The following is a 26,224-nucleotide window of genomic DNA, read 5'->3' as shown; positions in this document are numbered from 1 at the left end:
TACACGTTAGCTTTCTTTAATAAATATAATTATGGTCCCTGATTAAGATTATAAATTTTTACAGGCATATTCTTTTAAATTTCCAAAACCAAAAAAACCAACAAGCCTCCGTATATATGAATGTCATGTAGGTATTGCGACTCAAGAGATGCGTATCGGTACTTACACGGAATTTGCTGATACCGTTATACCGCGTATAGTAAATCAAGGATATAATGCAATCCAGCTTATGGCTATCATGGAACATGCTTATTATGCCTCTTTTGGATACCAAGTATGCATCAATGTAGCATATACAATTACTTACATATAACTACTTTTCTAAAAAACAATATTTTTAAAAATATTTTTTGTGATGATTTTTTTTGTAAATTTGTACTTGACAGAACAAGTCTTTTTGATAATATAAAACTTACTCACTTATTGTTATATATTTATCATGAGTCCAGCTATAATACTATTTTTATGGTGATATACCTAATTTCTTACAACTTTAAGCATAATTGTTTGCTCAAAGTTTCAAGTACAGCATACAATATTACTAATATTAAACGATTTTATAAAAAATTATTTCTAGACTGATTGACTTTATTTTAAGTATATCTCATTAGTTCCATAGACGAAATTATAGATCTCCTAATTTTAAAAATTTGTAAATTTAACAAAACTTAACTTTTTTAAATGAATTGCGTATGCAACAATTTTTATACAATTTTAATGTATAAATTAAAAATAAATTATGAATATGAGTTGGATTTTATTGTCTCGGTAAGCCATCGATTTTCAAATTTAAATTTAAAAAACTAGCACTTCCTTTCATGGAACGACAATTACTGAAATTTTAATCATATTAACATTATTTCCTGAAATACTTAAACTTTCATGTGGTGTTGCCTGTTTTCAACATCTTTTAGATGGATCATACAAATTTTAGTCAACTAATCTTCTTTGCATATATTTAGCTCAGCATTGGTTCTCAAAGCTTTTTTTTGTTAAAATTTTTGACCTTTATTATGTTATACTTTTTCTGTGATTTTTCCATTTTTTTCATGAGCATAGTTATCTTGCTTAAAACAATTTAAGCGTACTTAAAATTAATAATTAGACAAAAACCTTCTCTCCTAATTTGTAATAACTTTAGAAATTTTTCTTTTTTGAAAATACTTGATTAATTTTAACACAATTTTCCAGGCATTATATATACTGTTTAAAAAAGTACACTATGTAATTTCAAATTAATAACTCTTTTACTAAAAAAGTTGTTGAAAGTGTTCAATAAGAGTCATTTGCATTTTCTATGTGTCCTATACAATGCAGCTCTCGTTATTATGCAGCCCAAGCTAAAATTACGAGCTGTTTTTCTACCATGTAATAGCTTGAAATATTGACTTTTTTTGTATAAGCAGACATTTATTTCAAACTAATATCAATTTTATAAAAAGTTTCAACTATTTTTGAATGTGTTTAACATATTAAAGACGAGAAAGCGTAACCTCTTACCAAAAAACTTCTTGAGTATTGTCTTTGCACTTATAACATTCTATACTTTGACAAAATTATCACTTTAATCCAAATTTAAACTCGCTCGTGCACCCTCTGCCCAAAAATAACTTCTCTGTTTATGTTGCTGCATTTAACTTATATATATAAGCTGCGGACTGTCACAACAGCGTGTGATCGCAGCTTACGTCGCGGTACGAGTGGTAAGCCATTACGCTGTAAGACAAATGACAAAAGTCATTTTAACGTGGTAATCAGTCTAGGAATCAGGGTAAGATCCTTCAATTGTTTGCATTGTGAAGTATTCAAACAATACAATACTATTTCTTGCTATTTTTCTGACTAAGTATTTAAATTTAATTTTTAGAATTAGTATACTTTGTGTTGCATAAATATATCATCCTTTTTAATTCATAATTATCTTGATACATACGTAAATATCTTTTTTAATAAGCTTGTTTTTCCAATTAGTTGTACCTCATAAAAAATAGTAATTAATATTAGTGGCAAGGTGTGTAAATATTCTTCCAATTCTTCAGAACCAACTTTACCATAAGAAAGTAATATTAAAGTAATAGTCTGTGCAAAAATTTTATTATGTTTAGTATGTTTCGATTTAGTGATATATATATATATCACAACTATTACGATTTCTCTTGCATCTTCTGAAACACAGTGTGCTAAGCAGATATCGCCTACAGTTGTAGTTCCTACGTTCATTTCTCTCGAATTTTTTATTTCAATGTCCATATTTGAGGCACTGATATTGAAAATATCTGCTTTGTTTTGGTAAATAAATAATATGAAAATTTTTTTGGCAAAATATTAATTTATAAAATAATACTACTTTAAAAAAGTAGTTTTTGTACTAAAATGTTTAATTCAATGTATAATAAATGAAATAAAAGTAAATTACGATTTTCACAATAATATGTGATTAAAACATAAAGTTCTTTTTATTGATACCCCAGAAGGTTGCGAAAAAACATTTTTTTTAAAAACGTTGATCTATTATTTCATTTTTTGTGGAAAAAAAATTTTATTTATTGCATGGACTAATACAGCATAAATATTACTTCTGAAAAAAATGACCAGTTTTAAAATATTTTATTAACGATTAGATTCAAACAGTATAAAAATTTTTTTCTTGGAATCTGAATCTGAAAAAAAATTAAGAGAGGTAGATTTGATCACATGGGACTTGACTCCTATAATCTCAATAAAAGCCTTAGAAATAGTTTAAAGAACATTACATGACGTTAACATTTTAATTTTTGGGACTCTTTTCAGCTTTTACCATATCAGAAACCTTTTTGCTTCCAATCTTTTTGCCCTAACTCCACGGTGTGCGATTTTTTTGTCCGGGCCTCATGCAAAGTCCCCCACAGACGACTAAGTCGTCCATCCTATTGGGTACTATATACAGGGTGCAGCGATTGTCTTAAGCACATCCCAGCTATTATCAAGTTTTAACGGAAAAATATTTTCTAATTAAACATCTAAGTCGCTGTACCGACTTTTTTATAACCGACAGTGACTTTTAGTCGATGAGCTAGCCAGTTGTTTTCTTTCCTTAAAAATGAAAGCCCCTGGAAGTCCAGACATCACTAGAAAAATTGACAATTTGTTATAAAAATCGGATAAGTAATGTTTTGTCATCATGGGTACTCATCACATCAAAAATGCCCGAAAAAAATATCTCGATAATTTTTTACAGGATTTTAACCTATGACCTCTTGAGTATCTCCGGCTAAGAGGCTAGCATGCTAACCACTGAGCTGTCGAAGCTCATTAACATTACGTGATTTATGTAATACTAATATTCATTTTGGTAATAAATTAATTGTTCAAGGAGGATATTTTAAGCAGATTCTTCCAGTTTAAGAAAATAGTAATGGAAGCATGACTGTACAAAAAAGTATTAAATCATTATATCTTTTAACATTGTTGCATATTGTAAAACGTAATATCCATATTCGTAAAATTGACAGAACATTTTATTATTTATCATCATTTTCTTTCATTTCACACAGCAAACAATTTCCTTTAGTCCAAGTGTTTTCCATGACTATGAATAAATCTCAAGGTCAGAGTTTAAATAATATTGAATTATACTTGAGAAAACCACTGTTTTTGCATGGTCAATCATTCACGTTATCAAGATGCAGGAATGAAAATGGAATTTTTGTTCAAACAGAACGAGAAAATTAGTAAAATAAAAAATATTGTTTGAAACAAACTTTTGACCTTATTTAATTTAAAGTAGATACAAAAACTCAATTTTTATACATTTGCAAAAGTATAAAATTGTACGTAATGCTATTTGTAACGCAAAATGGTAATCTTTGTTGAAACAATTAACATATTATCATAAAGGGAAACAGATGACTTCTATCGTTTTCGTTGTAAATAGGGGTACCAACAAGGTCCTAGATTCAAATATTCTATCAGATTATCCGTTTTCTTTTGATTGAGGATGATAATATTAAGTCATACTTTTCTATGTATATTCAATAACAAAATTATAACATGTATTGTGAATAAAAAAACCAGCATAGTATAGCACTACCTTTGGGGTGGTACGGAAATGTGTTAACAAATTATATAGACACAATTATTATTAAAGAAGTAGTGAAAAATGCTTAAAGATGGTTAGAACAAATATTAGAGCATTGCTTGGACTATACTATTAATGAATTATAATCCTTCACTGTTAGATGTATTGTTGGCGCTCGTAACTGAATTATTACGCATGCGCAACAGCAAAAAGACGAGATGCCGTGACGCTGCACTTCAGCGTCAAGTAACTACGGTTTTGTTCACTCTCGCGCAGTCAGCCAGTCTATTCACACACGCATTCTCGGTCTTCGCATTTCCTTTATAGTTTATCCTACCTTTTCTGTTCGTTTAGCTACTGTACTTAAGATAGTAAAGTGTTAAGATAGTTAAGTCTAAAGATTGTGTAAATAAACGTGTCTGAGTTTAATTCTAAATTTCGAATGTTGTCCTTTTATTCGCCAAGTCACCTGCTCAAAAACCCATACTGCTAACAGGTTATGGGCTCTAAATGGTAGTGTGGGTGTGAAATTTGCTCGATCGCGTCTTGTTTTTCTCTCTTCCTTCTTCTTTCCTCTCCACGCTTGAGCTCATCACGCGTTCCCTGTGTGCTTTCCTTTTGTCTTTTTTACGTGTTAACGTAATGGCAAAAGCAACTGGGAGCTATGTGTCGGGTGGCGAGCACTGTGAGACGAAAGAGCTTTGCAGTCCTCTCACCCCGACTTCCTCTAAAAAGGCCGAGGTATAGCCCCAGGAGGCGGCAGAGCAGAGTCAGGATGGAGGTGCAGCAACCGAATCACCTCGAGATGCGGACGATGGCCCAACTCTCGAGGCCTCGGGTGAAGCAATAAGAAAGGTTGACATTAAGAAGAGAGTGAGCAGCAGTAAGTATTAGAAATATATATTGTTTTGGAGACTCGATATTAATGTGAAGCGTTGTTGTCGTTAACTCATGCTCGGTCACCGTTTTCCTTAAAAGATTTGTGTCTTGCCTTAAGATGGAGCAAGACAGCTTACTTAAGATTGCATGATTGAGGTTCCCTTTATTAGAAGGCTTTCCTTATTCTGAGATTCGTGGAACTCAAGAGAGCCAGCACGCGTTTGTTTATGTGAGGGAAGGGCCCGGATCGGGACAAAGGAGACGCGTTTCTCGCTAATCTGCCAGTCATCGCCAAGGGGGACGCCTCGAAGCGAGGAGGGAATGCGCGCCTTGGTTATGGCTTGCGTTCGGCCGAACTGAGTGTGCACGTCCTCTCACACTACAGCTGGTGGCACGCGTCGTAGTAAATTCTGTTAATCGGCCATTTAAGTTCTCTCTCTCTCTATGCCTGTCATAAATGATGCTATCGCCATTTTCCCTCGGATTTACTCCGCTCGATCTCCGTGTCACTTCTACAAGGAAAATAATAGCCTTACGCGCACGCAAACATAATATAAAGTACTTTTGCCTATTTATTCCCCATTAATTTTAGGTCAAAATGCCATCAATATGATAAATGATGCATATAAAAAGATTTAAGACGATCTAGGGGAACTAGACGAGGTGGGCGTAACTCGTAAAAACAACTTGGCCATATTTTCCATAAATGATGAAACTGTTGCATACATAGGAGAAGATGCACATCACAATCCAGATATGTTAGACCTGTTTAACTTGATAGAAAAATGTGCTAGGCAAATTTGACTTGTTCCTAAACAGCGCATTCAAAAGAAAGGCACTAAAGATAGAAAAATAAACTTGATTGATTCCTCATCTAAAAATAAGAATAAAGACTTGAAAGATAAAAAAATATGTTTAATTGATCCCTCAACTAAAGATAAGAATGAAGACTTGAGAGATCGAAAAATAAATTTGATTGATACCTCATCTAAAGATAATAGTAAAGATTCGAGAGATAGAAAAATAATTTCGATTGATATCTCATCTAACGATAAGAATAAAGATTTGAGGGATGGAAAAATAAAATTGATTAACACCTCATCTAGAGATAAAAATAAAGATTTGAGAGATAGAAAAATAAATTTTACCGATACCTCAATTCACAACAAGGTTAAAGTTTTGAAAAGCAAAAATTAAGATTCGTTTGATAGCCAATTTAAAGACTTGCAAAACAGGAAAGATAACCTAAAAAAAGAGCTAGATAGCTTACATAAAGAAATGGAGCATGCAAATCATGAACTTAAGAAAGAACTAATGAAAAAAACTGGTCAAAATATCCAATATAAAGATCCTATAAACTCACGAAACGAAATTTCAGAAGCCTCGAAGAAAGACATCGAGGAGATCAAGAAATTGATAGAATAGGAGAGGTATCAGCAGAGCTCCTGGATGTCGATGAGGTTCGAGGCTGTTGCCTCCTAACATAAAAAGACCTTGGAAAAGGAAAGGGAGGAAAATAGGAGGGCCCAAGAGACAATCCAGGCTGAGTTTGAGCAGCATCTAGCCACTCAACAGAGGAAGATGGAGACTCTTGAGCGAGAACTGGCCAGGAGTCAAATACAAGAGGTAAATGAATTCACTACATCTACTCCGGGACCTAAATTATGTAAACGACTGATTAACCTTAACTCCGACTCCATTGATAATTCGCTGATGTTTGAATGCGCTGTGCCTAATGATAGTCTAAAGATAAAAGTCATTAATAAAGATAGCCTAGGATTTTTTAATTATTTCCTCACTAATGCCACAAAACTAGAATTATTCTTAAAATAATTGCAATCAGAACTAAAAATTAAAAAATTGCTTCACACAATTGATTCAAAACTGGAAGCCACTATGAATATTACTTAAGAAAAAATGGAAGAAGATAAAGAACAGGCCCTGAACGTAATACTAGGTAGGTTGTTCCTAGATTACCAAATCAAAGTGTATCACATTACTGATCCATCAACAATGATACAAAAAATTAAAGATATGAAAAGGGGTGACATGAAAATGGCCGCACATCAAATACGTAACAAAATACATTGCGTTAGATTTGACCCTAAAAAGCAAAGTGCTACTAAATTTTGTGAATTTTTTGATGGACTGGTAAGAAATTTTGAACTAATTAGTGAAACTAACAGTTTCCCCGAAGATGAGAAAAGAGATAGTTTCTATCATGCGATTATCGATGGAGTACTGGACGTAAAAATAGCCGATTTCAACAGGCTGTTTGAAAGCGAGGATGGCTTATCTTTTGAGTACTTAAGACAATATATCCTGAAACAGGAGGCAGAAGGGTCACTTCCACGACCAACAACGGGTGCTGGAGTAAGCTGAGGTGGGGCGAACGCTGGACGGAGTCGAGGTGGGACTGGCGCTGGGCCAAGCCGAGGTGGGGCAGGCTCTCGACCAGCTACCAACGTAACTGCTGCTAACGCGGCCACCGACAGCACTCTATGCTACGAGTGCAATGATAACGGGCACTATTCGACGGACTGCCTGAAAAAAGGGCAGAACCTCAGGCGGTGCTACACCTGCCAACGCTTCGTGCAGACCCTGTGAGAGCACATAGAGAGGTGCAGAGGTCATTCTAACAAAAGTAACGATTGGGATTTTAAATGCAACACTGGTGGTGGTAACAATAAGAATAATTTTAAAGATAGTAATAAACGGAAACCTGAAAAACAGTATACAAATCATAACAACAAGAAAGCCAAGGTCGATAACAAGAATCAAGGCGAAGAAGGTAAAAATAATGTAGAAATACCTAGGTCTAATGCATGCAGTGGTTTGTTTGCTGTTAACCCCGAAACTTTGCTCTCTACGCGCACGGAGGAAACACGAGATAACGGTTGAAAGAAAATTGAGTTCGTAGCAGATTCAGGCGCTACAGAACACTTTGCTAATTCAAAACTGTATTTCAAAAATTTTAATGACTTTTAATTGAATTGATTAAATGCGTGAACAAAGATTCCTCCGTGGACTTGAGAGTGGAGGGATAAGGGTGCGTTTCGGGTAAAAATAACCAAAACAAGATAGTCCTAGATAAAGTTGTATGCGCTAAGGTGCTTGCTGGAAACTTGCTGTCGCTTCGCCGTTTTTCTAAAAGGGGCATGAGTATATACCTCGATAACACAAAGCTAGATATGTTTGATCCGCATTCTAATGAGACTATAATTTCTGGTGTCTACAAGAGTCCTTACTGGATGGTATAACTACTGCAAGATGGCCAGAGCACAAGTAACAATAAGAAGTGTGAAGAAATTATTGACTGTTTAATGGTAGAAAATCTTTCGAAATCAAAGACTGAGAAGGTTCAGCAAGTCAGCACTAATGATAGGAGCTGCCCTGGAATCTCAAATAATGAATCGGAAAGAGCTAGTTCACACAGCTCTCATCAAAGTGAGTTCAAGAAAACTGTTCAAGATAGAAAAATCAATAATTGTGACGTACTTATGATTGGTGAGATTTCAGAAGCTCAAAGCTCGTTTACAGAGAAGTACAGAACGTTTAAAAGAAATAACAGAGCCATGCTCTGGCATGTAAGATTCGGACATGCCTCAGCAGAATATCTAAAGGCGCTGCAAAGAAAGTATCCGGACGATAAAAATTTGAATAAGGCCGTCTTCGACAGCTTCATTACAACATGCGAGATGTGCCAAGTTGCTCAAATCAAGAGATTGCCGTTCAGTACTAGAAGAAATAGGGCAACCAAACCATTTGAGATAGTTCATGCTAATACAATGGGACCGATCAGCCCAGCTACTTATCTTAAAGGATATAAATTTATAATCGTCTACACGGATGACTACTCAAGATTGGCTATGGCATACCTAGTAAAAACAAAATGTGAAGCAGGACGTTGTTTGGACAATTTTGTGACAAGCGCACAAAACCTGCTGGATTTTGATGCAAAGATATGCTATCTTTGAACCGATCAAGGTACGGATTTCACAGGAAGCCAAACGGTAGAAGTTCTCCAGAGGTTGGGAGCAGAACTTCAGTTGGCCTGTCCAGACACCCCTCAGCACAATGGAGTCTCAGAACGAATTAATTGTGCCTTGCAAAACAAGGTGCGAGCCTAATTGTACGACTCCGGGCTCAGGGAGAACATGTAAGACTTAGCCCTGGGCAGTGCAGTATATGCCTACAATCGGACACCTCACCGGTCTAACGATATGATAGCCCCTTTGGAAAAGTTTGCGCTCGATCTGAAGATAGACATTACCCAAATCAGAAGATTTGGCTGCGTCGCTTTTATCAAGATAAAAGGAACACTGGAACCAAATTTGGTCCTCAAGGGATACGAGTCGTGCTGGTTGGTTATACCACCACTGGGTATTCTTGTTTAAGACCTAAAGATGGAAAATTCTATGAGAGTCGAGACGTAAAATTCCAAGAAAGACTCGTATTCAGAGATATCTGGGAAAAGGGCAGAATAGCAAACTGGGGAAACCACAAGACAGATATTAAACAAGATGAATGGTTCGTTAAGTTTGATAAGACCAGCCCTAAAGAGTCATTGGAAATGGAGGGAGAACCAGTAGTCAAGAGAAAGCGCGGTTGGCCCAAGAAAGTTGGAGAGCTTGGTCAGGAAAACCCTTAGAAACCTACTAGAATAAATGATACGAGCTTTGCAGGAGCCATTGACACAAACAAGTTGAATAAACTGCTTTAATCGAAGGGCGATGTTGATTGTTTGATCGCAGAAGTCGAAGATGAAATGACACATGCCCTGATTGCTGGACTGAACAAAGATCCCGCAAATTACAAAGAAGCTGTCGCATCTCCGGATCGTGATAAATGGCTCAGAGCAATTGACAAAGAACTGGAATCAATGCGGAAAAACCAAGTGTGGAAACTTGTAGAAAGACCAACCGTGAACGCTGAAGGTGAACGCTGAAGGTGGCAAGCCCAACATCATCGACTTTAGATGGGTTTTGAAGAGAAAAATACATAAAGATGGAAACACAAAGTTCAAAGCGAGGTTGGTGATTCGTGGCTTCAAAGATAAGAACAAGTACGATCTGCAAGAAACCTATGCCCCGGTGTCTGGGCTAGCCCTGGTAAGATCAGTTATTTCAACAATAAATAGATACAATCTGGAGACTTGCCAACTTGACGTCAAGACAGATTTCTTAAATGGATCTATTAAAGAAAAGATATACATGGAGATTTCTAAAGGCCTGCTTGATGGCGACAGTTTCAAGAAAGCTAAGGTTTGAAAATTGGAGAAAGCCCTTTATGGACTTAAGATCAGCCCAAAAAGATGGAATGAGCGGTTTCGCGAGACTGCATCTAAATTGGGACTACGGTCACATACGAGCGAGCCCTGTCTCTATACATGGAGAGAAGCAGATAGCTTTCTAGTCCTGATCCTATACGTGGATGATATGATGATAGCCAGCAATTGTGTAAGTCAAGTAACTACGGTTTTGTTCACTCTCGCGCAGTCAGCCAGTCTGTTCACACACGCATTCTCTGTTTTCGCATTTCCTTTATAGTTTATCCTACCTTTTCTGTTCGTTTAGCTACTGTACTTAAAATAGTAAAGTGTTAAGATAGTTAAGTCTAAAGATTGTATAAATAAACGTGTCTGAGTTTAATTCTAAATTTCGAGTGTTTTACTTTTATTCGCCAAGTAACCTGCTCAAAAACCCATACTGCTAACATTCACATAAGATTTGAGGTAAGAAGCAAAAGGTTTTACTCAAAATCTAATACTCTATCTTGAAATGAGAAATGTATGATTTGACATAACTATTTTATTTCTAGCCCTAAATTATGAGTCAAGTGATTTCATACTTTAATAAGTAGTAACCAATTTTAAATTGCGCTAATGAAGAAGAATCTTTTGAAATGTTAAGAACATTTGACGGAACCCTTATAGTACATTGAAATTAAAGTAAACATTTCAAATAAAAATTAAATTTATAGTACAGCTAAATTCAATATTGAATCTAAATAAGAACCCCCAAAAATTAGCCAAAAAACATTCGATTGACATAACATTTTAAAAATTATTATTCGATTTTGGAGAAAAAAATGGAATCATTACAAGTGCCAAATACATGGAAAAAAACTGATTTTTGTTCTGACATTTTTGGTAAACATATTACTTTTTCTATAAGGGCTCTGCATTTCGTCTGCGTTAGCCAAGAAAAAATACAAAACCAAGCAAAAAGACTAAGATTTGCTCCTGTACTCTACCGACTATTCCAGCTACTTTTTTTTACTCAATACCTTGGAAAAAGTCACTACCAACTTCCCTGGAACGATCGCCTACCGTCGATCAACGATTGCTAATTAGCTAATTATATACCAGTGCCCTCTTTCATTTTGTAATTGTCTTTTACCACTCATAAGCATAATAATTTAACCAGAAAATCGTACCAGTGCCACCAACAGTCTGGTCCTTATGTTTTAGATCGTTCCACTCCCTAAGTGGGGAGGGGCCGTCACAATTCATTTATTCACCACCAACTAACAAGCCACACCTCTCATACCTGAGTCACGTTAGCGCCCGCCACTTATCGAGCATGCCCGCACAACTTATGGCCAGAGAGGAATTACCTGATCTCTCTGAGCACACACAAATACTCGTACACATAAGACTGAGGGATTTACCACACCCATACACAAATGTACTTTTTTTTTATTATTTAACTTATCATAACTTTCTCGTCATATATTTCTCGTCATATGACATATTTTGGAAAAAAGGAAATTCTTTTTTAGTCTAGTCCTTCATGATTGTCACTGTCTAATATTTTGAATAGACATTTTAGGATTGTCCCTATCTCCAGGCCATTATTGTTTTTTTTGTCGGTTGTTTATTTCCTGCAGCTAATATTTCGTTGTCTGTAGGACTCCATAGCTTTCGTTTTTTTATCGCTCATTGTTTTAGTCCGAATCTCTGAGCCGTTTTTTTAGGTACTAGTGATTTGTTTTTTTTTTCACAATTGTCTGAAAATCGATCTCAATTCAAGCCCTAGCGAGAGGTGGAAAGATAAGTCTATTTTTTGTATAATCTTTTAATTCCTGCTAGTTGTAGCCGACGAGGAAATATTTCTGGCGATTAATCCTGAATTATTTTTTATCCTTGTTATCAACCACTGTAGCTGCTCTGGTACCTCCGATTGGGCCCTGCAATACATGACTATTAGCTATTCGTTGCGATTTCCGCCTACGGATACGCGTTATAATCCCTGTGCTAAATTCCTGTCCTGACATTATTTATACCCCATCGTTCGCTATCTATTTCAGAGTATTACTGTATGTACTCTACCTTTTATTTTACTTTCACCCCTTTTTGAGTTCAGCGTTAAGCTGTGAGTATGGCTCTCTCTTTACAAATAACGTATATTATAATGCTCAGATCTTTTTGTTCTCTTGCCCCCTCTCTTTTGATATTATTTTTTGTTTATTTTAGTATTATCATGAATGTAAATATTTTTTGCTTATCTGAAAGTTTCCCATCTTAAATATGTTTTATTGCGTTGTTTCTTATTTTGCATCAGCCGTACGTGCATCACTCGTGCGCGTATGAGTCGATTATTGAGAATGTGAAAAGTCGGTTTTAATATTGTGTGCCACATCTTGCCTGCGGAGTCATAATACATTCGAGAACATTGTAGAGTCAGATAATTTGACGATCGATTGCCATACATTTACTTACGTTTTAGTTGAGATGAGCTTGGAGGTATGAATCATTTTACGGCAGTGTATTCCGCTTTACGTTTTGACCTGTGTCGTTGCAATTTTTTAGTATTCTTTATCCTTGCACTTTCTAATACTATGTTTTCTTCCTACTCCTTCTTTCTCGTCTCTTGTGTGGTCAGGTTTACGGATGGAATTTAATGGGTATTTGTTTTTGCTTTCACTCTCAACGCCATAAAAGTTTCAGTGTATTTGATCATTTTGTTTAGTGTTTTTCACTTTTTTTTCCTCAAAAACTCCTACTTTACTCCTATTTTATTTGCACTGCTGTCTGAGTTTTTGAAGCGGAGCTTCAATACTGCTATATTGACAACGCGATTTTCTTGCAGCAGGATCTTCGTATGCGGTCTTCGTAGACGCATTTTTGGAGGGGTAGCTCGTGTGTACTGGTGCACAATGCCGTCCTGCAAGTAATAACTTATGTAATTACGAGCACCTTTTTTACCTGTTGCATAGGCGTTTTCCCTTTTGCTTGTTTTTTTTTTGTTGTGGTTTTTTTTTTTCTTTATGATCCTCCTCTCTTTCTGTTGCAGATTGCGCACTTGTATATATGCTGACAAGTACCTGCAGCTGGGTGGCCGCACATTACGACTCTTTCTTCCTTTCCAGCTAAGCAAGCAGATTGTTGTTGATCCATATGCCTTCTTTCTAAAACCGAAACCTTTCACTGAACAGGTGTGATCCGGTAACGTGGTGTCGTTGTCCAAGTAGCGTTTCGGGATTACGAACGGGCTTCCCAGCTGTCCTTTGCTGGCAAAATCAAACACTGCCGTACACTAGATGAGGTCGACTATTCCTCTTGATGTTCGACCAAGGTCCAGAAGTGTTATCATTAGTTTTTCTTATAATGAAGATCAAGTACTGTTTTATTTCTCTATGTTTCCCACTGCCTAACAATAATTCTTGGAAAGTTTTTTTTTTTAAACATACTGATGTTAATGGAATACAAAAAAAGATTAATATTTTTTTATACTTTTTTCGCTCGCTGATTTTACATAAACCTTTTTTTGTGTACCTCTCGCATAAACTCATTTAAATCTACATGTATATCTTAGCCTTTATATATTTATATATATATACACACTTTGTTTGTTATAAGATCGCCATATTAGATCCACCATCTTCAAATTTCAGATTTAAATCATAAATTCGTAATCAGTGACCCCAAAAACCCTCATGTAAATTTTCTACCGAGATTAATGCGTTATATTTTATTTCAGTCAACTCTGTCGGATTTGCTATCTTGATTCCATTTAGTAGTTAGTTGAATTTGTTTGATGTCTAAAACAGTGTGTTATCAAGCTGGTAAGAATTATTTATGACTTTTGAAGTTAGGTACGGTTAAGATTGAGAAAAAATTTAAAATTGGCTTGACAGATATCTTGCAAATCTTTCTACTTTGAACGAAGATATAATTTAAATTGGCTAAAAATTGTGGTCTTTAAAATCTTTTGAACCGAAAAAGCACTCGTCAATTTCACTGAGAATCTTTCAATTTTCGTTTACCGTATTAGATTGGCCATCTTGAATTTGCAAATTTTAATGACAGATTGTTTTAATCAGCAACCCTAAAAATCCCCGAATAAGAATATTGACTAAAATTGGAGAAATTCTTTAATTTTCATTCGTCATATTGGATCGGTCATCTTTAATTTAATAATTTTACTGACAGGTTGTTAATCAGTGACCCTGAAACCCGTCTGTAACAATTTTCGCCAGGATTCGAGAACTTTTTGAAATTTGGTCTGCCATCTTGGATTAATTTTTTTTAATATTTTGATTATATAACTATATTCAATATGTACTATATCCATGATATTTTGCAATGTTATTGCTTAATATGTCATCCAATAAATGATAATTATATTTGAATTGGAAAGTAGTATGATTCTTCGACTTTTGAAGTTAGGTACAAAAATTTGTACTCGAAAATTAAAATACGGCCTCCACAGATGTTTCACAAAACATCTTACATGTAAATTAGAAAAAAAAAAAAAAAAAAATAGAAAAGTCGATGAAAAATTGTGGTCTCTACAAACTTTTGAACCAAAAAGTGCTTTTTGCCTGACTGTGTGTTAGCTTAAAGGACTCTAAAAACTTATCTGTAATTGTTTCTACCGTTTTTTTAACTATTGCCCTTTTCACAGGTGCGAGAACGATGAATTTCGTTAGCCAGTCTTGCATAGATAGTATATGTGTGTACTGATTCGCTGAGTGTTTATTGATGGGTCTATAGAAATCTATAGAAATCTTTTCAAACTGTCTACTTGATATGTTGGTAATAATCATGGCTTGTTCCGATTAATTTATACAAGTTATTTTGTTTGGTATGAAGTTTATACAAGAATGACTTGTCTTACATCTGACCGCATATCCCTTCAGTAGTAGTTCTTGGCAATCCTGTTATATGTCTTGCTCATTCCCATATGTCCACCTATTGCCGCCTCGTGGTATTCTCTGATGATTTAAAATCTTTGATCTGCTGGTGGAATTATTAGGGTGCTTGTGTAGAGTACCGCTGATGGTCTAATATCTTTGAATATTCCCTCAAAGGTATCAATAAAGTATCCCCACTGGGTTAGATTAAGGATCGTTAGGTCTCAAACGATCCCAATCATTTTTATTTCTTTTACTACTATTACAACTTTGAGGGCCTTGATACACTTTTTAATATTAAATCTAAGCGCCGTTTTTTCGAAATGCTCCTTTACATTCATATGCATGATTTTGACTCTTCTTGCATTCGTCATTTTAACTTCTCCTACGCTTTTCTCTTTGTTGTTCATGCGTGTTGGTTTAATATATTCTTTCTCGTGCAGCACATCTATGACCTCTGTGTTGGGTACTGCTTCTGTCATTGTTATGAACGCTAGATTATCTAAGTACTTTAACGGGTGGCTCTCGATCTTGTTCAGTTTTTGTAGTAAGGGTGGATTTTCTCCTTTACTTGGTGCCCACGGTGTAATATCTGTTGGTAACTGCCTTCTTTTTACTCTATACTTCCCCATCGATGACGGATGTATGACTGTCTTGTCCTCCGATATTTCGTTTTCGCTATCCGTTTTACGAAGCACTTGATTAAAATAATTGGTCTCTTTTTCGTCTTGTACTTCAACGTAGTCAAAGTCGCCCTTGTCCTCTGTCACTGGCTGTATGTTTTCTTTGGTAGATTTTCTAATGTGTTTGTCTGGGCTCGTCTCTTCCTCACTTCATTTTTAGTTTACTCCCAGCTGCCTTTTGACATTTTAGCCCTGTTGTCCCCGGTCTATCCTCTCACCTTTTTTTCGGCTTTCCTGGTCTTCTTCGCTGCTGCTTTGGTAGTTTTTTACCGACCTTTTCTCTTGCTTACGATTAGAGTCCACTGTGTGTGGGATTTGTGTAAGACGATTTTAGTGTGCGTTTTTACCAATGCCCGCTAGATGTAAGTAGTAAAAATCACCATCGTTTGTTGCGACGTGATGTGCATAAATATAAGACCCATAAGTCAGTGCAGGGTAAACACAAATATTTTCTTTGAATCTTAGAAAAGTAGATGTATGCAGTCGTCATTTTAATATGCTGTTTGTAATTCTAATATCTCTTCTGCTTCCTTTGGCTTTCTGCATTTTTGTAATAAAATTAATTTGCGCAGTATTGCTTGGAGATTGCTGGTCGATAGGTTGAGACAAAATATAAGTATAAGACTGTGGAACAGAAATAGTTTCTGGATGGGTTGGTAGGTTTTTTGAAATTTTTGCAAGGATGCTGCCAGGTTGTGCGCATTTACAAGTTTTCCTTCACGTTTTATTTCTTAGACATTCCAGCAACACATCTAATAGCATGGTGATCTCTGATGGTGCATTGGGTTTATTTTTTGCTTGGTTTTCATACTCATTTGACTTGAACTCTTCATTTCGGCTGTGTAGAATATCATTCGCCTCTTTTCTCATTTATAGTGCTACATTTTCTACAGGTTTAATCTTGTTAGGCACACATTTCTGAATGTGTGTCTGTATTTACCTTTTGTGGTAGTCACAATTCACTATTATTATTTCCTTTGATAGTACAATTATTTGTGGCTTAACTGAAAAATACGGTCTCTGTCTATGTGTATTAAGTTGTCGTTCACATGCTTTCCGTAATTGAACTCGTCTTTCTAGTATTACGAGTGTACTCGTTACTTTTACCCCCCTCTTCAATCCTGGTTCTTTTATTAGGTAGCCCAACTTTCCATCTGATGGTCCTTGTGAAATGGGCTTTTATTTTTGTATGTTGATTAGTACCGTTACGCCATGTTCGTCTCTTGGCACTTGCCGCTTCTGTAAGTTTTTTCCGTCTGGCTCCTGTATCCTTCTCCGAGACAACGTGATTATGCACACTATCTTGGTTGTCTCTTGGTCGTTTTTTTTCTTTTCTTATCGTTATCACATGCTTTCAGGCTTGTACATTTGATTTTCACCTTTTTTGGTTTTCCTTGTATTATTCCTTATTATGTGCTCAAACTTTGAGAACTCTAGCTAGAGATCCATCTCTGTTGCTTTACCTTGTTTTTTCCTATTAATTGGCTGGTTCGTACAGCTCTTGTCTTGGACGTTCTGGGTTTGTTTCGCCTTCGCGTATTATTGGGTTTTGCCAAAGAGCGACGGTTAGCCTGTTTGTGAAGCCCGGGCAATGTATAATTTTAAATTTATAACCTTGAAGTTTCGTTTCAAATCTAATTAACCAGATGTCTGATTTTTTTGATAAGTGAAAATATTTCAGAGGTTCGTGATCCGTGATCGCTACAATCTTGCGTCCATACAAATAAGGTCTTAATTGCTTCTTAGTTAATACGATTGCCAGCAGTTCCTTGTCATATGTAGAATAGCTAAGCTTGCTTCTGTTTGAACAACGTGACGCGTATTCGCATGGTCTGTATTTTTCTATTAGACCCTGACTGAGAATCGCGCCCAGCGCATAGTAAGATGCCTCTGTCGTCACAATAAAGGGTTTTTCCAAATCTGGAACGATAAGTACAGGTCTACTGTAGAGTACGTCCACAAGGGTTTTTGAAGCCTGCTATTTTTGATAAACCACCTGTAGTAGCTTGTGAATTTAAGAAACTGCTTTACTTTCTTTACGGTTGTTAGTTGAGGGTGATTTCTGATCGCTTTAAGCTTCCTTGGGTCACTCATTATCTGCCCATTACGTATAATGTGATCTAGCACTTCCATTTTTTATTTCAAAAATTAAGAGTTTTTGGGTTCAATCGTGATATTTGCAACTGCCAGTAGTTTCAACAGTGTCATAAATCGTCTCTCGTATTTCTTAAGGTCAGAGATAAAAACCATTATGTTCTCAAGATACAGTTCTATGGTATGACCTTGTAACTTTGCGATTTCTAGTAAAATTACCCTTAGAAATGTGTTTGGAGAGTTCTTACACGCCATTTGCTTCATTCTGTATTCACATTTTCCGTCGGGCCTAAAAAAACCCTCTTGTGTCCATCCTCTCCGTGTGTTCCTACCTAGAATAATTCTGATTTGATGTTGTCTAAGATGTCACTCTGAATTAGCAGCGAGTAACATAAGACTATTGTATTTTTGTTTAGCTATAAAAAACCTGTGACTACTCTCACGATTTTTTCATTGTTAAGCCCTGGTTTTTTTCCACTATCTAAGTGCTTCGTAGATCAGTATGGATGCGCAAAATTTTAACGATTGATGAATATTTTATAAAATAAGCGTGTTTTTTCTGTATCACCTTAATTAAGAAAAAAAAAACGATCGGAGATTGCAAGATTTTGAATTTTTTATATGCATTTTTACTTTCCTTATGGTTTTAGAGCAAAACGGACGTGCTGAAAAACATAAAGTTATATAAAGTCACTCGATCGCCAAAAAGCAAGGTCTATTTTTCCTCCGGTCCGATTTGTTAACGTCATCGCAACTTCTCTCAATAAGATTTAATGAAGCATTAAATTACACTTTAACATATTTTCTCAGCGAGGCATCAATTATTTCGTGGCGGTGAAAATGAGGTCCTAATTGGTCAGCAGACCCAAATAAAGCTGAGTACCAGCTTGCAACAACTAGTTCTTGCTTTTGTGATGAATTTCAAATCCTTACAATATTAAAGTACTCTTTTTTATACTTATACACCACAAATATATATACCTCAAAAAAGATAAGTATTGAATATGTTCGTTATAATCGGTCGCATTATATTCTTGCAAATCATGACAAAGAATAAAACAGATTTTCCTGCCAAAGGCCTTTTTTCCTGTATTGATGATCATTTATTTTCTGTGATTTTACGTACAATCTAATTTTATTAATAAACCTCTGTTTATTTTATCTTTAAAATATTTATCGAGAGAGCAACGCTTAACTCCTGGGATCTTACTCTCTTCATGGCGTATCAAAGTTATATGGACAAGTCGTCTTCGACGGGCCTCGTAACTGGACCGATGGTGGCCTATGTCCTGTTCTCGCAAGTTTGATAGTTATCTTGAAAAACTACCCTATTCCTCCCTCACACTCTTAAAGCTTGGGGTAGTCATTCACTACATGTGTATCTACCCTTTTTTCGGGCTCTTCTGACTTTTCTTGTGTGTTTGCCGTTTTGCTGTGTATACGTATCCTCATACTCTATTGTAGTACGTTTTATTAATCCCTGTACTGCATAAGTAATCGGTCTGTTGTGGTGCATTTTCACCTCCACTATTTTTTGTTCCGTCATCTGTGGCTTTTTTCTCACACATTCTTTCTCGCTGGAGACGCTTCTCTCTGTTTCTCTCTCTAGTTCATGTTTGACGTTTGGGGACTACGCTGAACATCTTGTGAGTTTAAAGCCACCGATTTGTCTATCCTATTGTCTGGCTGATATGCCCCCCTTTGTTGTAGAGACGTGTTTTGTTGAAGTCAATGATCTCTGTTGCGGCCTCTATCGTAGTTTTCCGTACAGTCCTAATTCATGTATCCGCTGTCTCCGTATTTGTTGAATGGACGAAATTCTCTGCTATTATAATTATATCAATTATTTTATCGTTATCGTGAACGTTATAGTGATCGCCTGCATTTCTTGAATCGTTTTTATCATTTCTTTCCCTACTGTTGTTGTGATGGTTATCATTGTCCTTATTATTATAACTATTGAAAATTTTCCGATTTTCACCTCTGTTATAATTAATTATAAGTTTTACCTATCGTCTTGTTGCCTGTATTCATTTTCCCATACTTTTCTGCAAGTATGGCACTCTCTCGCACAATATCTCGGTCTCTGACAACAATTTCAATTTCCTTGTAATTCAGTTCCATTGTCTCTTGAGGCCTTTTTGATGTTCATCAACACTAGTAGTTTTCAGCGTTTCTCAGCTGAATGCCTGGTTCGGCCGTCGCAGTATATACAGAGTTTTTTGGTTGCTGCTGCTGCTCCTTGTGCCCCACTAGTGATTTCTATTGTGTTATCTCCTTTTCTTGCCAGGTTTACTTATGGCGCGCACTTGGTTGTTGCCTTATGTATGCGGATGGTGCACTTAGTGGGATTGCGTGCCGTAGATTAAGGTCGCTCTCGATTTTTAGTGCTTCTATTTTTGCTTTGCAAAGGGTCCCAGGGCTTAACCTTGTAAGCTTGCATTTAAATGTTGGGTGCAGGCCATGCGTGAATTGTTTATCTGCCTTCACTTCCACTTCTTCTTTTGGAACTTGTTTCTGAATTGGCCGTAGGCTTGGGTTTTAATCGTGTAGCATTATCAACCTATTGAACAGATGTGTACCCTTTCACTGTAGTCCTCTAATGATTCGTGATTACTTTGTTTGGTTATCTTTAGTTGCGCTATTAACGGATCTGAGTTGTTTACACCGACACATCTGTTTGAAAGTTCCTTAAGAAATTCTCGGAGTGTTCCGAGTTGAGCTTATACGGGCGCAAAGTGCTCAGCCGCTTTTCCTTTTAGTTTGCTTGCGATGGTGCTGAGAAAAAATAATACGTTTTTTGGGCATACCATTTCAGCAATGATCCTTACCATCATTTTAAAAGTGAAAAATTGATTAGGTCACCGTCAAAAAACGGTATAATATTTGTCATATGGCTGAGTGATGCTGAAGTGTTATGTTGAGGCCTTCGCGTATAGTCCTAGTCGCCCCATGCATTCGTCGAGCGGTAAGTAAGAATGGACGTCTTTGCTTGTGCTCTTATACATCTTTGTTTTGTTTCTGCCGCTTTTCTGCCTCCGGGCAATTTTTGTTTCAGAACTGTTGCACGCTTTCATTTTCAACTGACAGTTGGTGAATTTTTTCCACTGCAGATGCAAATCTTCTTTTATCATCCATTTTGAGCTGCTTGTTCATCCGCAAATCGTCAGTGACACTTTCCTGGGCTAAGGGCATAGGGAAATATACCCACAGTGTTGATTCATCTTAGTGTAACGTCTCTTATAAACGCTGACCATCCTGAAGCTTACGTAGGCGCTGAATTTCTTACCGCAGCTGATCTTAGTGTTTTCAGTGAGTGTTATTTTGACGTAGTATTATTTGTGTGAATTACATAGCTTTTTTGGTTGTCTTCGCTCATCATAAGGCGTTAGTACACTTCTCGCGAAGTTATATTCGACCTTTCTAGTGTCAAGATTCACAAGGCCACACGACGGTGTGAACAATTACAATCACACTAGCTCATTGCTTAGCGACAGTTGTGTTTATTTTTGAACTAGATATTCAATTTATGATAGTTCTTAATTGTGTAGGCTCTATACTCACCTTAGTGAGTTATAGCTGTTATATACCTAGTTAAAGTGAAGAAATTAAGGCTAGTGAATGGTTTTTACTGGTTAAATACTACACTGTTTTAACCATTATTGAAGAGATACGTAATAGTGATACAACAATAGTAAATAAGTTAATTTTGATAACGCTTTCATCTTAATTCATAGGTCGTAGTCTTTCCATTTTTATCACTAGTCACTTTATCATAGCCATTCCTCCATCAGTTTCATTATTACATATTTATATATGTATTTATAGCATTATTTGTAGAAACTTTACCTCTCCCTCCGTTTGTTTTCTTTTTGCTTCGCTTCAAATCTGTTATGCCCTACCCGATAATTGTGTGCTCTCTGCTTTTATAGTGGTACCTTTTGCTACACTTATATACTTGTAAGCTTACCTATGTATTATGCAAAGAAAATCGTGTATTTCTTGTAAGGTGTCCAAATTTTCTGCTATTGGCATAAATAGGCGTGTACGTTGCTCGGCCTGCTCGAAGCCTTTCCATCAAAAGTGTACACATCAAAGTTGGCATCATCGTTTCCTTGACGACAGTAGTTCCTCTTTCTTTTGCTGCGTTGTTTCATTGCCTTGTTCTCACATTCAGAGTAATCTTTGCATACATTTTAGCCCCGCAATTACTCGTAGTGCAAAAAAAAATCGGGACTCATCTTCCCCTGAACTTGCAAACCTGACAAAAAACAGACGATTTTCTGCGTCTTCTGTAGCTAGCTCTGATAATTTGATTGGTGCAGCTATGCCTAACGGCAATTCGAAGGACTGTCCGAGTTTTTCACTGGCCGACATTATGGCTAGACTTGATCAGCTTGACTCTAGCATAAAAAATTCGAATGATGCTATACCGCAGCGCTTTGACACACTGAAAATGTCTATAAAACATGCCCAGACTGGTCTTCAGGCTGACATCGCCTCAGTCTTGACTGTTATCGATGCTCGTATGGCACATTCTGTCATAAAAGATAAATGTAAACTAGTCATATCAGGTGTTTCGAGCATGATGCCGCTGTCTAATAAGCAGCTTGTGAATCGTGTTTTGTCTGTGCTTAAGTGTTCTAACTGTAAGCGTTTTATTGTCCGATATCGTGACTGATCGCCATTAAAAAAATCTGCTTCGCAGTCTTGGACCCTAAATAATTCTTCTACGCGTGGAGTAGTTGTAAAAATAAATTTAAATGAAATCCATAATGTAATAGTTAAAAATTCTTGGAGGCTTGCTAAAAACAAATCAATTGACATCTTTGGTTCAGGTGGGGATGCTTGGATCTATGTGAACCCGCTACAACCTCCTAAGGCTTATTCGCTTTGGAGGAAGGCAGTCAAGATGCACAAGCAGATTGGCTACGCGTTTCCAATAATATCAAATAAAATAGTTTGTATGCGTAGAGCAATCAACTCAGATTTAATTCCTGTCCACACTGATACTCATCTTCTGGCACTTTCGCTGGCTGCTTCCCCCATGCAATGACGCCATTCACGCACTACGATCTCAAAACTAAATAGTCCTACCACTAATCTTACGAATAAGCCTGCATTACAAATTGGACATGTAAACGCAAACCGCTTGAAAACACATTTTAATGAAATTAAGGTCCATAGTAATCCGGCTGATTTTGATATACTTGCGGTTTCTGAAACCTTCCTTTCACAAATTGTAGACCACTCGACCATTAATCTTGATAACTATAATTTCTTTCGCAATTATAGAATGGGTAAGGAGGGGGTCGGAGTGTGTCTTTATGTGCGTATGCAATACTCAACTACTATTCCTTCTGCATCCAATTCGTTATTTGAAAATAGCCCTGAATTTTTAATTACTGAAATCTCAAAAGACTCACAAAGGCTGCTTTTTGCTGTCATATACAGACGTCCCAATGGCATTTCCCCCGTTCTTTCTTTTTCATTTTATTCACCTTTATACCTGCCTAAAAAAATATTATAATAACCGGTGATTTTAATATTGACAAGCTTTCTGATTCATACTTCTCACGCTCATTTAGGATACTCTTATCTTCATATGCCCAAAACACCTACACCCTTCATAGCTGGTCACGATTTCATTGAAATGACATTTAACCTTTAGAAACCCTTAACTTATACACGTCGCTTCTTATCATGAAAAATGAATGATATTAATCTTACAGAGCTTTAGAAGAAACTTTTTTCTACTTTTACTGATACACCAATAGTAAACATGGGGGAGGTCGACGGCTCAGATTACCTTTTATATTCTATTGATGATCTAGCGAGCAATTTCTCAAAGACCCTTCTATTAGTTTTCAACTCTCTCGCACCCCTTCGACTCATCACAATTAAATCCGCCCAAAAGCCCTGGGTATCTCCTCACATTCTTCAACTTATGAAACATAGAAACAAATTTTATAAATGCGCACCTTGTTCTAACTCTGTGACCCAGCTGGCTACGTTCTACCGCTTGAGGAGAGAAATACGTAATCAATTAGACTCTGCCAAAAATCGATAAATATCTACAAAACTTGAGTCTGCAATTGACATCAAAGCTAAGTGGGCTTTAATTCGTAAGCTGGGCCTTACCGAGAATCCATTGCAATCACCCCTTCTTCGTTTTACACCTAATGAGTTAAACAAATATTATTCTGACGTTACAAATCAAGGACCCTCACTCAACCATAGTGATCTACTTAAAGCCATGGCTATTCCGCTCAACATAGATATACCTGCATTCAATCTTGTCTCAGTCCCGGCACGCCTTGTAAAGCATGCCATGCTTTAGAGCAGGTCTTAAATGGGTGGTAACGATGGGCTTTCTGCAATATACTTTTATTGTTAAGCCCATCATGTACGTAATTAATAAATCTATTCTTGAGGCTAGTTTTCCTTCACTTTGGAAGTGCGCGTTGATAACCCCGTTAGCCAAAATAAAAAATCTGAAGTCCCCATCGGACACTCGCTCTGTTGCAAAATTGCCTGAATTAGCGGAGGTTGCTGAACGATTAGTTCACAAGCAGCTTTACACCCATTTGAAAAGTAATAACTTACTCAATCCGCACCAATCTGGTTTTCGTGTGAATCACAGCACTCAAACGGCACTTCTGTATGTCCTCGATGAAGTGCGTATGGCAATTGAGAATAGGCAAATAACTATTTTGGTATAATTTGATTTAAAAAAAGCTTTCGACACAATGTCACATGCTTGATTACTCCAGAAGTTACGCAGTGTTAATTGCGACGATAATACACTTAAATGGTTCTTCTCTTACTTGGCCGAGCGTAGTCATGCCGTGGGTGGGGTCAATAGTACTCAGTCTGACTGGCTTTGCTCGTCGACCGGTGTTCCGCAAGGTAGCGTGTTAGGCCCGTTGCTGTTTCTAATTTATGTTAATGACTTGATGAGTAGTTTAAGGTACTACAAATACGTAATGTATGATGACGATCTGCAGATATTCTACTCATGCTGTCTGGATGATGTTGTTTCCGGGGTAGATAAGGTTAATTTGGACTCCACAGCTATAGCTAACTAGGGGCAGGAAAATGGACTTGACCTTAGCCTACCAAAGATTATTCCACTAATCCTTGGCAGCACTTACTCCTTAAGTCGTCTCAGCCAACTGAATGTCCCACTTGTGAATATCAACGGCGTGAGTCTGCCTTATGCTACAGAGGCTAAGAACTTTGGACTCTGGCTTACGTCTAATTTAAACTGGGGCAGACATGCGATCATGTTGCTAATCGTGTTCACATTGCATTATATAGACTCGAGCACTGTAAACATACGCTATCTTTTTTGCTCAGGAAACAACTTGTTGAAAGCTTGATTTTTCTGATCTTCGATTATGTATCTGCTGCTTACCATAGCATTGATTATTTATTTAATCTCAGATTGCACACTACTCTCAATGCCTGCGTAAGATTTGTGTGCGGCAATGCCGGACAAAGAACTATAATTACACCATTTCGTATTTCCCTAAATTAGCTGTCGGTGTCTAGGCGTCGGGATTACGTTTTGGGAATGCTATCGTTTTCAATTCTTACTCATAATTATCCTGTTAACCTGGCATCTAAATATCTTCTTGCTGAATCTTTTATTGATCTAAGGTGATCTTTTCGGTTACCAAACTTCTTTCTTTTCTGCCCGTCTTTCTAAACCAATATACTAAGACAATCATTTCTCGTTCAATCTACCTTACTTTTAAACAGTATCCATCAAACGATTTTTGACCCTTTCGTTATCTTAAACATTAAATCGGACTTTTTTGCTACTCTCCCTCTTCAAGATAAAAGCGACTGGGCCAGAGAAAGTAGACTTTTTAGACTCTAATGTTTTTGTCGATGCCATAAATTGCATTAATTTACTTATTTTTACTTAAACTTTACTTAACTTTACTTTACTATACGTTATTTAGTTATTTTTTACTTTCATGAGCTATTTTTGTTATTTCAATTACTATTATAAATATTGATTCAACTCATTAGATATATTTTTACGGCTTATTTAGTGGTACGTTATTGTAAATATTTTATTCTTATAATTATAATTACTTTATCTCATCTCAACTCATCTCACGTGACATTTTCTTACCAATTTTTGTAATTACTTATTTCTTAGTTTTAATTATAATTGTTTTGAGAGTATATAATCAGTAACACTTTCAAATGTTACGTGGTTATACTACATGGTTTAATAAATGCTATAGATACATACACACATACATAAGCTTTTTCCTAATATGTCTATGAATTTAAATATATATTTTTCCTCTATCCTTGCTTCTGCGGTTACATTTTAGTCAAAGTGTGTTGGTCC

At 36.3% G+C, this 26,224-nt stretch overlaps 1 protein-coding gene across 2 annotated transcripts in view; it reads left to right on the top strand.

Annotated features, from left to right (window-relative positions):
- AGBE (1,4-alpha-glucan-branching enzyme) overlaps positions 1-26,224 on the top strand; it is a 567,870-nt gene that overhangs the window by 149,416 nt on the left and 392,230 nt on the right. For both annotated transcript variants that reach the window (XM_089597372.1, XM_089597367.1), the window contains exon 4: positions 65-274. In XM_089597372.1, coding sequence (XP_089453498.1) covers positions 65-274 — 210 coding nt within the window. The remainder of the gene's footprint in view (positions 1-64; positions 275-26,224) is intronic.

The sequence above is a fragment of the Copidosoma floridanum genome, unplaced genomic scaffold (assembly GCF_036245765.1).
Source record: "Copidosoma floridanum isolate Cflo_tuat_1 unplaced genomic scaffold, Cflo_Japanese_pri ptg000004l, whole genome shotgun sequence".
Lineage (NCBI taxonomy): Eukaryota > Metazoa > Arthropoda > Insecta > Hymenoptera > Encyrtidae > Copidosoma > Copidosoma floridanum.
The sequence above is the reverse complement of the archived record's forward strand: the minus strand, read 5'-3'. Positions and strand labels throughout refer to the sequence as shown.